Raw genomic sequence first — 14,230 nt, 5'->3', positions numbered from 1 at the left:
GTCCCCCGCAACTCAACCAGGCTTTGTACCAGGCCAACCAAGCACAACTGGTCACAATCTTACTCGTAGTATACCACACACCAAAGAGAATACATTCAATCCTACACATGTGGGTTAATTAAAAGCCATACAACCCTCCCGATCACACCGGTCTTCAGGCTCATTGCTCCATGAGCCCTTTTTGTCGACCGCTAATCACTTGTGTGCGACCAACAAACAAACCTAATATGGCACGATGGTCGCAGGGCGAGCAAGGGTGAGAGCGAGGAGGGAAAAAATGGGGGGCGGACGGGAAGGCGGGCATGGGGATTCACCAAGGTAACAACAAAACTGGCCGTCCCGGAGATAAAGCTTGGCCAGAGTTTTCCAGACCAAGGTCAAAGGCAAAACCCGAAGCGGGTGAGAAAGATTTTGGGTGTGTTGCATCGCATGCAAATCATTTCCTCCCCCCCTCCAAGAAGCTTCCCCTGCTCTTGTGATTGGCCCTTTCACGGGGGCACGAGGTGTGCTAAAGTGATCTGCAAAAGGCCCAAAATGCGCATTACGGGTGGCATCTTTCATGTCCCAATCTCTGGCTCATTATTAGGCAAGGTTGTATAGGCTGTTCATTTCTGATATAAGCTGTTTGTTACCCTGATTGTCGTTGTTGGTGTGCAACCAAAAAGGACTGGCAAGGCTAGGGAAGGGGCGGCACAGCGGCGGATCGCCGACTAGCGCCGTAAGCAGCTAGGGGGTCGTCGTAATTTTGACATGTCGTGATACTGCTTGACTGTTCGTTTGTTCCGTAAAGTGGGCTTTTGCCATTGCATACGCCGCCCACATACTCAGGTTTGGCACGTTTGAAACTGTCGATGGAGTTCTGATGCCCATGTGAAGCATGAATGAGGCTTTCAGAAATGTACGGTTTAGATTTTGATCCCAAACAAAAAATCCCTTAACGGCAAGTTGCCACTTTGCCGATTAACCTAACAAAAAGAAAAGCAAATAGCCCGCCAAAGTAAGATCAAAAGCCATCTTCAACTTCAGATAGAGTCACAAAAGTAGCAGAAACTAGCTTGCCAACCACGGAGAAAAGGACAGTGTAGGGTATCACGCTTGAACACCCAGAAAGAACAAACACCCTCGTAAACCCAAGAAAAGAAATTCCAAAAAAAAATCAGATAGCCAAACATAAACCCTTTTAAAAAAAAAATGCGTAACCGTATTGGTTAAATATGTGTGTCAATCACAGAAGAGGCTGAGGCAGGTCAACAGACTGAGCGCAAGCCAACATGCCTCTTCACCAGAGTGCTTCATCTTTAACCATGTCGCTTTGCCGAGGCGAGTATCGCTTCGAGCCTTGTTTGTCGTAACCATGCTGTGAGTTCGATAGGGGACTGGTCTGGCTCCCAGCAGAACCCGGCTGCATGAGTTCCGCACTGCCCGCGGCTCTACTAATTCCGTCGTCGTCGTCTGGCCTGTAGGGAGCTACACGGATGGGCCGTGGCTTGGTTGTTGACTTGTGCAGGTTCGGGAACTGGTAGTGCGCCGGTATCTGATTCGCATAACCCCTAGCCTGCTGTCCGCGGAGAGGCATGATGGGTTGGTAAGGTGACGAGTGGTACGGCGCCTGTATAGGTGACGATGAACCACGGTGAGACTGAAGGGAGTAGTCATGACCGCTTCTGCTACCCTCGCTCCTGTATGTTCCGTTTGTAGAAAATCCGACCATGTGTGGTGCAGTATCGTTCCAGGCACGAGTTCCAAACGCGACGCCCGGCGGGATGATTGTAAGAACAATGCAGGCAAGCAGAACCATGGAGCTGTCGAGTACCAGGCTCAATGTCTGTGACTGAAAAGAATCCGAGGCGATGCCACCTGAGATCTGGACTATCCTGGCGATTGTTCTTACGAGAATCAAAGCTGCCGCTGATTGCAGGCCTGGGAGGAGATAAAGAAAGTTAGTTTGTGCGCCAATTTGCGGATAGTTCTGGGTGTAACACTGCAGCCTCTGGATGGGAAGACGAGAGGCAGGTAACTTACAGAGGAGGAATATCCTAAAGCGCTGCGAGAGATAAATGTGGGCATGCTTCTCCTCGATATAGTTTCGGTGCTTTGAAATCCTGTACACAAATGCGTAGTAGATGCCAAAGTATAGCAGCAAGCTTGCAACTTGGATACCCAAGCCAGCAAGCAGTATGTTGACACCCTGACTCATCTACATAATTGTCTTGAATGTGAGCAAGAACCACTTTGCGACGCGTCAAAGTCCGGACTGGGAACAACGACTTACCTCAGGCCTCGCAATTCCGTCGACAGTGAACACACAGCCCACAATCTGGAATGCAAGGGTAAAGACGTCAAAGCCAAAGAATAGCAATCCAAGCCATAACGGCGAAGGTATCTGGCAAAACCTTGTGCCATATACTGATAAAATGTGTGGCAGCACGGCGTAAACTGCTGCAGCGATGAAAGTTGGTCCTGTGATGGAGCCCACCATGTACATGGTGAAGTAGGGACGACTGGCAATGTTATCTCTTAACAAAATGTTGCCGATATGACCGATGATTTCGAGGAATATTCCGGCGACTAGAAGAAGGGTATAAAGTGGAGTTCCGTGTCTAACTCCAAAGTATACATTGACGGGAATGGCTATAGCAAAGCTAGCCAAAAGAACGGCGTTGCCCGGCAGGTGAGGCGTTGTGGTAACGAACCCGCTTGGAACAGGACATGAGTTGATGTCACAATCATGCATCGTTAATGCCGCCATCGTGGTAGTGTGTCGACGTCGCGGCGATGGCGACGGCAACTGCTCGACCCTTCACTTGCTCGTTTAGCGACCGCAAGGGGATTGGCGATATGTTGTTAGATTCCCGCTTCCGCCCAAGGCTTGAAACCTTTGTCGTCCAAAACATCAAGGTTTTGAACGACAGCTTCTCAAGCGTAAGGGGTCGTTTGAGAAGGGGATGGAGGATCCAAAAAGTCCCGAGGCAGGTAAGCCGGAAATGTTGGCAATATGTATATCGGTTGTATCCGACTGGGGGTGGGGGCAGAAAGCATCTTGGTGCAGGCGCTTGCCATCTGCACGTCAAGACTGGTTACAACGCGGACACCGTTTGTCTACTTAGGACCGCAGAGTCCTTGCATGGACTGGCCGAGTAACATAGCTCATACCGGTACAAGGAGTGGGCAGGGGGGGTCTTACGAGCTTGCGGATTTTAGCCAGACAAGTAGAAGAATGTGGAGGGACCTTGCCTTACCTGCCTGTTTTTGCCCGGTCAGGCTCTGTGAAATATGCAAACCAACCAAAGAACTTGCTCGACCAGTCTCGATTGACACTACCCCGGTCTTGTTACACAACAACACATGCCGACGGTTGCTGTGATGGCCTTTGTTGGCAGGATGTGCTAGATCTCAATGCTGGCGCGGCACCTCTGTTGGAACTTGTCTGCAGTGTTGTAACTACTTCACATGTATGGCTGCATATGTGGCCTTCTATTGAACCAAGGAGGGGAGTTCAAAAAGGTACCTTGGTTCGTATAGTAGAAACCGGTGGAGATTGTGCGTACTTCGCCCAACTGTAGCCTATCAGGCCTCCCTATGGCGATGATTTTTGCTGGCGAAGGTGGTGGGGACAATCCTGGTGGATGTGGAGGTGTGGCACGGGATTCTACCACCATAACCGTAAACAATAAAAAAGACCGTACCATGTCTTTCTAAGGCCCTTGTCGAGCAGGCCGTCTTTGTATGGACAGGCTTGCAGGTATAGGGAAGGGAAGATCCGACAGCTTGGGAGGGTATATGGTCCCGCGCTAACAGGGCCAATGGGAGGTAAAGCACCGTAGCTTTGTGGATTTTGCCAAGGTGTTGTTGGTGTCGTTAGTAACTCAATGTGTACATGTCTTTTATTGACCTAGTTGACATTTCGTGCCGATCTTTCCTGGCATAATTGCTCCGCGAGATGAGGGAAATTGACCCAAAGATGAATTCTGGCTTGTATGGACGTTTCTTTTACTGTTTTTGGTCTTTTACCTTATAGATTCCAGACCACCAAGCCGTCCGCAAGGCCGGATCATGTGGGCTTCTCATATCAGTCACATCTCATGCCTGTGATATAAGGAAAGCCAAGGGATTTCCCCCACTTCCCTCCACACATCTGAGGATGCATTGGTTCCGGGGAAGTGAGCTGTTGATCCTGTGAGTCAAATTTCCTCTGGGCAAAATGGATTCCTACAAGGTATGCATGCGGTGTTTGTTGGCCAGGTTGGGCAGGTTGTAAGGCTGGCCCTGGGGGACCCGGCGATAAGCTTCCGGCGGGGATTGCGCGGTTGTTAGCGTTGAAAGTTGCCGCTCGGCAATCCATAGAGCTCTTGTGAATTAGCGCGCTCAGGCGCGATTTTGGCGGTCAAGACAAACCAAGCTTTTGGTTCAAAGACAACCTCTTGTCTGCAGGAGGAGAGGAGCTTATTATGATAAGCGAAGAAAACAGGTAGAGTGAAAAAGACGCATAGTTGCAGTAAGCGAGAGGGGGATTCTCTCAACTGCAATGTTGGGGGGTGAATTGACGGGTTAATTGGGAGTGCCGAGCCGGAAATGAATTTCGCGTCGCTGCTTGCGGCCTGCCTTTCTTTGCGATCACGTGGTGAATAAAGTATTTCCTAGGAAACGTCTGGTCATCGGCAAATTCGGGTCGTCGGTTTGGCACTTCATAGTGTTTCCTGCAAAGTTTGGCAAAATACCTAAGATAACTAAGGTACCTGTAGCGTCCAATAATCTTACCTAGGTAGGTAATGGAAGGTACAGTATCGCGATCGTACGAAATTAATCCCGGGCAGCATCAGACATTGAAAGTCCAGGAACAAAGGACACTAGTGGCCCGTGCTCAGGTAATGACATCAATTATGGGATCCACTTAATATTAGCACCGGATCTATCGAGGCTCGACCCGGACATCGTCGCAATTGACATTCGGGAATGAGCCGGAAAAGTCCAAGTACAAAGGGCAAGAAACAGTGCATAGAAGCCTGCTATTGTACCTTGAAATTATGCCCATATTATACGTAAAGTTCTCAGAAGCATCATGATATCTAGCAGATAAAACATGGTTGTTGGGTCAGCGCAGCTCCTGTTGCGCCCTGTGCCTTCACTCGTTGCCAGGACACCCGGCTCTGGATCCTATTGGCAGCGACGCCTGTTCAACTTGGCAGGCTGTACGAATATCACGATATCAACTCACAAACCTAGAGAAAAGCGGTTCATTTCGGCGACGCCGCTACGTCTTGAGTCTTCAGGTCAAGATGACCCTAGGTTGAAGGAGGTTTTAGGCAGAACTATCGCAGACGAGTTTGCCAAGTTGCGTTCCGACTATGGTAAGCAATCAGAATCAAAAGGGCGAATATATATGCATATATTCATCGATTAGAATCATCTTATACACGAAGATAGACTTACGAGAAACCGTCTAGCTTCGCCCAAATACCCCGTGGTGCTCGCCCACGGGCTGCTTGGCTTCTCGACTCTCGAGCTAGCAGGACATTTGCTTCCGCCCATTGAATACTGGCACGGCGTCAGGAGCGCCCTGGAAGCGCGGGGCGTGACTGTCATAACGCCCTCGGTGCCGCCCTCGGCAAGTATCGCTGTGCGAGCCGCAAAGCTGGCGACGCAGATCGCCAACTCGGTACCCAGCGGAACACCAGTCAACATAGTCGCGCACTCCATGGGAGGCCTTGACGCTAGGCTTCTCGCCTCACCCGCTTTTGCGGATCAACTCTCCTCCGTGACCGCAGAACGCCTCAACGTGGCGTCGTTGGTGACCATATCGACGCCCCACCGCGGCAGCACCTACGCCGAGCATGTCATCAACTTGTTGGGCCCTCGACGGGTAGAGGGGGCCCGTCGTATGCTTCGCACCACAATGGGGTGGGACAATACGGAAGCGTTTGAGCAGCTGACACCCAGGTATATGAAGGAGGTTTTCAATCCCGCTACTCCAGACCACCCGGACACACGTTATTTTTCATATGGTGCCATGACGGATGGGCGACCACGGCTTTTTAGCCCCTTTCGCGCGTCACACAAGATCATCCAAGCTGCTGAGGGTCCCAACGATGGCCTCGTGTCTGTCGAAAGCAGTAAATGGGGCACATACGAAGGTACTGTGGTCGGCGTTTCACACCTAGCCTTGATCAACTGGTGAGTAGTATGATCCGGAAAAGTTAGGAGAATTCAAGTTTTGACGTAATTGAGCTGCGTAGGACAAATAGACTTGGCTGGACCGTGAGAAAGTGGCTAGGTCAGGAAGAGACGTGAGTATAATCTCGACCAAGATGTGAACTTTGAAGTCATAGTAGATGCTAACTCGGCCAACATCGATCCAGATTCAACGCAATTGCGTTTTACCTTGACATTGCAGATATGTTGGCGAAAAGGGGATTGTAGGATAGCGCTCGGTAGACGGAATGTTGATAGTTAGAAAGACATCCAAGGTAATGCTGGCGTTGGGTTATGTGTCATTAATACGATCATTTGTCGTTGTCGCCAAGTTGCAACTTTTTATTCCTGTAACATATGGGGCCTTATTCTTAAGTCGAGTTAAAATCAACCGTATGCTAAAGACCAATCACCCTAATAAGTTCCAGGATAGGTTTTTTTTCGTAGGATCAGAACAGATCATCAATGGCCTTGTCGGCATCCTTCTTGATAAGTTCAACCATTCCCTAAAACTAGTCAATGGATGTCTTGGGTTGGATGACAGGGGTACCTGAACGACCAATTTCTCACCTTTGGCATAATCGGTTTGCCGTCTTCACCCTTCACATAGCGGAACGGCATCTCAGTGCTTTCATGATCGTTGAACTTGAGTTCGGGAAAATCCAAGTAAGGAATATCCTCGAGAGCAGCTGAGGAGCGGAGCATTATCAGCTACAGGAGATAGGACACAGTATAGTCAAGATTGAGCTTACTCTTTTGCTCGGCAACAATTCTAGTCACTCGAACGGCAGTGTCCGTTGTCATCTGCTTCGAGCCGAGCCGTCTACCCTCGAAGCCCTTTTTACGCAGCTCTGATGTCCTATCTGTAGGTAGTGGAGCGTTTAGGTTTCATTCCATTATATGCGTCTCAGCTTGGGGTCACGTACCCCTTGGCGGGTCATCACCTAGACGACACGTTCAGTCAACAATTGCTCGCCTACGAATTAAGTAAATTAAGTAATCGATTTTTGACTCTATAAACATACCCAAAATACCCCCAAACAGGAATACGTCAAACTTGTCACCATCTTCCGGGCTGAGGTCCTGTGCGGCAGCGGGATCCAAAAGACACACTCGCGTCTTATCCTGAGCATACAATTCCTCCACTCCCCGGTTCTCGGCCTTGAAGGCAGGAATGGCTTGGAGTGGTTCGGGCGCAACAAAGCTCTGCGGGAGTGATGACAGGACAAAGGCGCTACCTGCACCTTGTGACTCCTCAGCAATGGCGATGTATTCGAGTTCGGACCATGGGCCCAGCTCCTCATCGAGGTGCTCGACAATGTATGTTTTTTTGGTTGCCGCCATTTTATTGCCTGTCAATTCTCAAACGAGTGTTGGTTGTATCCAACGGCAAAATCTCATCTGAGCTGATAGTTTGGTGGTTAAAAAAAAAAAAAAAATGGCTCGTGGGGTAAAGATTGTGGGGACCAAACACCTTATTCCGGTACTAGTCGCCTGCTATTACTGTGTAGTGTATGCTATACGGTATTGTACATTCTAGAAATAGAGGTTATCGCATTCTGAATTCAGATCGAGGGGCAAACTTGGAGTTCGTGCAAGGATCTGGGTGGGTCGCCACAGTCTACCGGTCCCTTATGTCTCTGACATGCTGACTAAGACTACAGAGTAGAACCCCGGAAACTGAAACGTGAAAAACCACTGAATTTCTTGTCTGGCTTTTTAACGTATATTTTTATATTTTTTTTACTGATGTACATGAGTTTTCTTAGGCAAATTTAGACGCAAACTTGGTCAGGTACAGAGCCAAAAATTCAGAACAAATCTCACAATTAGTCAAGTCTGTGAGACCTTTAGACAGCAATCTAATGCAAGGGAAACAGTTCGCGGCAATCTTGGTCAAACAGCTTACAGCAAAAAGATGCCCACAGCGCTTTGTCGATCTGGCTGGAATGGAGAACAATTGTGGGTCTCCCGTGCTTGATCAGGGATGAGACCGCCAAGGCGTCAGTCACTCACTCTTTGAAGTCCGGTGGATGCCGGATTAGTGTCTGAATAGACGACGAACGCGCACGGCCAAGGACACCTGTGCTGACATTTGGAACAGGCAGATGTTATCCTGTCGACGCAACCCCTAAAAACCCAGGAAGATTCATCATCAAGATTTTAGCCTGCATTAAGCCCAGGCCCGCTGTGCTTGCTTTTTCGTTTCCTGATATCTTCAATGTTTCTTTAATCTGTTGTCGTTTTCTCTGAATTACTACCGGCTCAAGCACGATCTCTCTCTCCATCGTCCTAACGATCCGGAAAACGGTCCTCTCTCCTTCCCGGTCGAAGGGGATTGCGGCCACGCACCCATATCTCGACAATCATAAATCCCCCCTTGGATGAAGTTCGCGATGCGTCGAGCCTCCACCTTTGCGCTTATTGCGCTTTCATGGAGCTCCGCCGTCAGCGCGGCCTCCAGCGCCGGTGATTACTTTGTGCGATCACTTCCTGGCGCGCCTCCAGGGCCATTGGTAAAAATGCACGCCGGGTAAGAACACTTCGTATTTCACGCAAATGCCATACGACGAAGAGCGACGATGGACACTACGCTCAGGAATCTCATTCGAATGCTTTGCTAATAATCTGCTCTTTTATGTCGGAAATAGTCACATCGAGGTCACCCCCGAAAAGAACGGCAACATGTTCTTCTGGCACTTTCAGAATAAACACATCGCCAATAGGCAAAGGACGGTTATCTGGCTCAATGGAGGCCCAGGCTGTAGTTCCGAAGACGGTGCTCTCATGGAGGTCGGCCCCTACCGCCTCAAAGACGATCACACACTGGTGCCTAACGAGGGATCGTGGCACGAGTTTGCAAACATCATGTTCGTCGACAACCCGGTCGGTACCGGCTTCAGCTACGTCAACACTGATAGTTACGTGACCGAATTGGATGAAATGGCCGACCAGTTCATCATCTTTCTGGAGAAGTTCTTTGAGCTGTTTCCAGAATACTCGGAAGACGATGTAAGTGCAACATGGGCCTGTCTCCTTTGGCTTTGTTGCTAGCTACATGATTTCTTGTCAGTTTTCGGTTTACTAATCTGGTTCCATTCTTTTCCAGCTCTATATCGCCGGAGAATCCTTTGCTGGACAGCACATCCCATACATCGCCAAACACATACTCGAGCGCAACAAGAACTCCATGACCAAGATTAAATGGAACCTAAAAGGTCTCCTCATTGGAAATGGTTGGATCGCACCAAACGAGCAGTACCGAGCGTATCTGGAATTTTCCTACGCGAAAGGGCTCCTCGACAAGAATTCGCAGACGGCAAAAAGCCTCGAGGCGCAGTACGCAGACTGCCTGAAGGAGTGGGATGACAACGGCGCCAAGGTTGATGTTGCACTATGCGAGAGCGTTTTACAGAACCTACTCAAGCTCATCTCCAAGGTCGAGGCTGACGGCCAGAGGCATTGTGTCAACATGTATGATGTCCGCCTGCGGGACACGTACCCGAGCTGTGGAATGAACTGGCCGCCGGATTTGGTCCACGTTACCCCATACCTTAGGAGGAAGGACGTTGTCGAGGCTCTACATGTCAACCCAAATAAGGCAAGTGGTTGGACGGAGTGCACGGGTGCTGTTGGAAAGAGTTTCAAGGCGCAGAAATCGAAGCCCTCCATTGAGTTGCTGCCAAAGATCTTGGAGGAGGTGCCTATTCTTCTCTTCTCCGGTGCTGAGGATCTGATTTGCAACCACATGGGAACTGAAGCATTCATTGGAAAAATGACATGGAACGGTGGCAAGGGCTTTGAGCTCACCCCTGGGACGTGGGCACCACGACGCGACTGGACTTTTGAGGGCAAGGATGCAGGCTTCTGGCAGGAGGCGCGAAACCTGACCTATGTACTCTTCAAGGACTCGTCGCACATGGTGCCTTTTGACTACCCCCGGCGGTCGCGCGACATGCTGGACCGCTTCATGGGCGTCGACATCAGTAGCATTGGTGGAAACCCCACCGACAGTCGACTTGACGGCGAGAAACTTCCCGAGACAACGGTCGGCGGAGCGGCCGGCAACTCGACCTCCAAACAGGAGGAGGAGAAGAAGAAGCTGGACGAGGCCAAGTGGTACGCCTACCGCAAGTCGGGAGAGGTCGTCCTGGTCATCGTTGCCGTCGCAGCCGCGGCATGGGGATGGTACATCTGGCGCGACCGCCGCCGCAGACGGGGCTACCAGGGCATTTTTGGCGGTTCTCCCAGCGAGTCCACCACACGCCTCCCAGGACTCGGTTCGAGGGTTACTTCCAGTGCATCCGGCCTGGAGGGTTTCAGGTCCAAGCGCCAAAACGGTCGGGATGTGGAGGCTGGCGACTTTGACGAGAGCGAACTCGATGATCTCCACGCGCAGACGCCTACCGACGCAAGATACAGCGTCGGCGGCGACAGCGACGATGAGGAAGATGCCAGCGGCTCGCGCAAGGAGGGTGGGCCCAGTGGCGGTAAGGGACGATGAGCAAGAGTTGTGAGGGAGGTGGACTGTTGTACATGTCTGGTGGTTCATCCACCAAACCGATTGTTTCGAGCCGTTTAAGACCTGTATGGACCATATCTTACCGCATTTCTTTTTCAGAGCGGCGATTTTTTTTGTTTGTTTTCACACAAGGAGAGGGTGAAAGTTTGCATTGGCTGAACAAGATTGTCATCTGCAGACGAGCTGCAAATGTGATGAAAACATGCTACACATTGCAGTTTCTTTAACGGAGTATGGGGCAGGTAACCAAGCAACATGAGCCTTCAACTCTAGGCGTTTGAGGGATCAGCGGATTTCTTTTTTTTTATATATATTATATGAGTCTCTTGTCATGGTTTCAGCGAGTCTTTGCCACTTCAGTCTGCACGTCTTTGTTCATTGTGAATCGCCTTGCTATCTGTATGTGATCTGGGTTGTTTGATGATTTGCAAGGCAACGTGAATGCACTTAATTCTCCTTTTGGCTATTACAATGATCAGATACTATCAACTTGTGAGAATCCGCGGGTACAGCTTTTCGAGGGGCTAGGGGCGACGAAAATGGAGGGATACTTTTGTCGATTATAGGCAGCCGTTCACCAACGGATCTTTGGCTGCGAAGTTAAAGCGGTAATTCTACCCTGTATTATTGCTGTATACATAGCAATGTTTCCTGACTTTGTTCTTCTGTTTCAAGGTCCCGCAACCAAGACTTGTTTTGTACCACTCCTTTCTGTGCCTTTTTAAACCCGATTCGAGCCTACAGCGTGGTCTGCAAAGAAGTATCCTAACCGTTATATCCAACCACATTCCCCTACAGACGGAAAGCTTGGAGTCTCAAAGAACGGGCCAGGACAAAAGAGATTTACGAAACTGAATGGTAAATTATTGGTTTTTTTGTTAACAGAACGTAAAACGAGGTGGAGAACAACGCGTCCCGGGAGCGGTTTACTAGGCCAGTTGGCCAGATAATTGTCTCGGTTACGGAGTCTTCAACCCCGGCTCCGGGAGAATTCTATGCATGTTTTCAATTCATGATCTTAATACTTTTGTCATGGACAATTGGTAAATACATGTTGGCGTACTGTAGTCACATGCTCCTAGAGTACGGCTCAGAGCTTCTGGCTCATCACTTCCCAAAAGCCCACGGTTGTCAGTAGAAGCAGCGTCTGGCTTTTCGATATAGCGGCTCCGCCTGTAATGTGGGAAGTTTGTTGGTATTTGGCATTGATTTGTACTTGACTAAAAGGCTTACGCGTCTAGGTAATTCCTTGTTTGGGTGCCTGACAGTCATGTTTGCTTTCATAGGTAGCATTCAACTGTAATAATGCCACTTACAATTTCGAGCCACGATTGGAATGACATATGAGTAAGTGGCAGCACTTTACCGATTGAACTCGAATCTACCTGAGGTAGGTACCTAGACATCACATAATGAGTGGTACGCCAATAATAAGCAAATAACTTGCATGAAGCCCAAAAGCCTGTTTCCTCTCCAAAATGACCGGAACGCTGCTGCTCACCGCGGGTCCGGGTTCAAACTCCAATCTGGGTCCATGTCTTTGATCCCACGACGCCAACCCCAACGCCAATACCAGACGGAAGCAAGGCCATTTGCACTATTCTCCGAACAAGTCCTCGTCGAGAAGATGGCAGCTATCGTCAGCAGCCTTCTTGCTGAGCCCCCTAACAAACCTAGCCGAGAGCTCCTCGTATGTGTTAATAACGAGCAGCTGCTTGGTCCCTAGACCGACGACGTCGTAAACCCTAAACCTCGCCCTTACAAATCCCTATAACGGCTGAAGATCCAGTGTATAAAAACTAATAAAGGGATGCACAAAACGAAATGCGCAGCACGTCCCGCCGGGGAATTGTAAAGCTGCAGCAGATTTAGGGGGTGTTCCAAACATGGTCCCAGCTTATAGGTCGCTGCCACACATATTTCCTGGATCAAGCCTAACGATCCAATTTCTGGCCATGTGATGACGTGCAGCTTTTGTAATACCTTTGCACGCTGCTGGGTGTTACAAACGACAACGGCTCTTGGCTTACCTACCTACTTATTGGGAAGTTAACCCCGCCATCTGGGGACGGAGGTTTATTTTCCAAGTGTTTGTATACAACAGCCAAAGCCAAAGTTCACTTTAGCGACAATATTAGGACAAAAACCTTGGCAGTATTTCTGCATAGGAGAAATGGCGGAAACATCGTTATCAAAGTTAGTCAATCTGGATTCCGAGCGTGAAATACCTATCCCACTCCGACATGGAAGAAAACTAAAAGCGCAAAGCATCGCCTCGTCCGCCATGTTCCGCTTCCTAGTCGGCCCCAACAAAAGCGAGTTCACCATACATTCCGGGCTGCTCGCGCACCACTCCGCCGCTTTGAAGGCTTTGGTGCACGGTGGATTCCAGGAGGCGCAGGACGGCTGCGTGACCTGGGAAGACGTCGAAGAAGGGGTGTTCCTGAGCTTTTGGCAGTATGCCTACAAAGTGGATTACGACAATCCGGGGCCACTTCGTCAGACTGTATCAAAACACGTACCTACTGCGCATCAAGAGATTTCGTCTCGGACGGATGAAACAATCGACTTGGAGGTAGTATTTGCTGAAATGCACAGGCGAGAGCAGTTGACTAAATGCCAGCTGCTATGGGAGGACTTCACCGAGTCTTTCCCCTCAGACATTCCGAAAGAGACGCGAAACAATAGCGACGGGGCAAAGCGTCAGTCTTGGATGCTGGTTCATCACGCAAAAGTCTACATATTTGCAGACCGCTATGGAATTGACGGACTTATGGACGTTTCATTGCAGAAACTTGGCCGGAATCTGGTGGATTGCAGCTCTTCGGAATGCAGCGACATTGTCGACCTGACACGATATTGCCTCGAAGAGCTGGTTCCAGAGAGATTGAAGAGGATGGTGGTGCTCTACGTTGCTTGCAAGGTTGAGATGTTATGGAAGAGTGACGAATTTCAGGAGCTTGTTGAAAGCAATGGTGAATTTGCTAAAATTTTAATTGGGTCTATGCTACCAAGACTCGACTAAAGAGAAAGGAGTTTACGCTTCGACGAATTCCCTATAGCCCCTCCAAAAAGGGCGACTAGTTCTTTCACGAGATGCCAGTTTGGCCACCACATCGTAACAGATTGGTGGCGACATTGTGAAAGAGTTCTGGAATACGCCAAATGGGCCCTTGTAGGGCTTAAAGGCTCCAAAAGGCAAACTTCAGCCCAGTAATAACGTACCCTACGACTTGGAAGCTCGATAATCGTATACCCAGATAAGTGCTCGAGTGTATAGGCAGATAGGTTAGAGAGGCCGTGGCGAAAGTATGTCCGGGATATATATCCCCTGAATGTAGGAGCTTACAGCAATGACACAAAAGGTGGCAAGGCTCACTTGAAATGGTTAAACGGAACTTAACTTGATCTGACAATCGTGAAAATAGAAATTAGAGACGACTGTTTCGTTTACAACGTATAACAATGCTTATTTATATATGGGAAAACCATTTCTATATATCCTCCTCCCCCCCCCCC

General features: G+C 49.4%; 6 protein-coding genes across 6 annotated transcripts; 3 read left to right on the top strand and 3 right to left on the bottom strand.

The window, feature by feature from the left end:
• Positions 1-882: 882 nt before the first annotated feature.
• On the bottom strand, positions 883-3,063 carry PgNI_08525 (uncharacterized protein). Its single transcript, XM_031128521.1, has 3 exons — positions 2,273-3,063; positions 2,023-2,197; positions 883-1,920 (listed from the first exon to the last, which is right to left on the bottom strand). Exons 1-3 carry the CDS (start codon positions 2,747-2,749, stop codon positions 1,280-1,282), a joined length of 1,293 nt encoding a protein of 430 aa, XP_030979099.1. The 5' UTR covers positions 2,750-3,063; the 3' UTR covers positions 883-1,279.
• Positions 3,064-3,103: 40 nt separating this feature from the next.
• Positions 3,104-3,659, bottom strand: PgNI_08524 (uncharacterized protein; the record flags this gene model as incomplete). Its single annotated transcript, XM_031128520.1, has 2 exons — positions 3,104-3,234; positions 3,509-3,659. The coding sequence occupies 2 exons, from the start codon at positions 3,657-3,659 to the stop codon at positions 3,104-3,106; spliced, it is 282 nt and encodes a 93-aa protein (XP_030978646.1).
• A 1,421-nt stretch (positions 3,660-5,080) lies between these two features.
• On the top strand, positions 5,081-6,175 carry PgNI_08523 (uncharacterized protein; the record flags this gene model as incomplete). The annotated part of the gene is made up of 2 exons (XM_031128519.1): positions 5,081-5,348; positions 5,445-6,175. 2 exons carry the CDS (start codon positions 5,081-5,083, stop codon positions 6,173-6,175), a joined length of 999 nt encoding a protein of 332 aa, XP_030979104.1.
• A 463-nt stretch (positions 6,176-6,638) lies between these two features.
• Positions 6,639-7,533, bottom strand: PgNI_08522 (uncharacterized protein; the record flags this gene model as incomplete). Its single annotated transcript, XM_031128518.1, has 5 exons — positions 6,639-6,695; positions 6,760-6,878; positions 6,942-7,052; positions 7,116-7,133; positions 7,215-7,533. 5 exons carry the CDS (start codon positions 7,531-7,533, stop codon positions 6,639-6,641), a joined length of 624 nt encoding a protein of 207 aa, XP_030979102.1.
• Positions 7,534-8,271: 738 nt separating this feature from the next.
• On the top strand, positions 8,272-11,284 carry PgNI_08521 (uncharacterized protein). The gene is made up of 3 exons (XM_031128517.1): positions 8,272-8,722; positions 8,841-9,201; positions 9,299-11,284. Exons 1-3 carry the CDS (start codon positions 8,574-8,576, stop codon positions 10,691-10,693), a joined length of 1,905 nt encoding a protein of 634 aa, XP_030979159.1. The 5' UTR covers positions 8,272-8,573; the 3' UTR covers positions 10,694-11,284.
• A 1,711-nt stretch (positions 11,285-12,995) lies between these two features.
• PgNI_08520 (uncharacterized protein) lies at positions 12,996-13,736 on the top strand (the record flags this gene model as incomplete). The annotated part of the gene is made up of 1 exon (XM_031128516.1): positions 12,996-13,736. One exon carries the CDS (start codon positions 12,996-12,998, stop codon positions 13,734-13,736), a length of 741 nt encoding a protein of 246 aa, XP_030979158.1.
• Between the last annotated feature and the right edge of the window lie 494 nt (positions 13,737-14,230).

The sequence above is a fragment of the Pyricularia grisea genome (assembly GCF_004355905.1).
Source record: "Pyricularia grisea strain NI907 chromosome V map unlocalized Pyricularia_grisea_NI907_Scaffold_6, whole genome shotgun sequence".
NCBI lineage: Eukaryota > Fungi > Ascomycota > Sordariomycetes > Magnaporthales > Pyriculariaceae > Pyricularia > Pyricularia grisea.
This window is presented reverse-complemented; position numbering and strand designations above follow the sequence as displayed.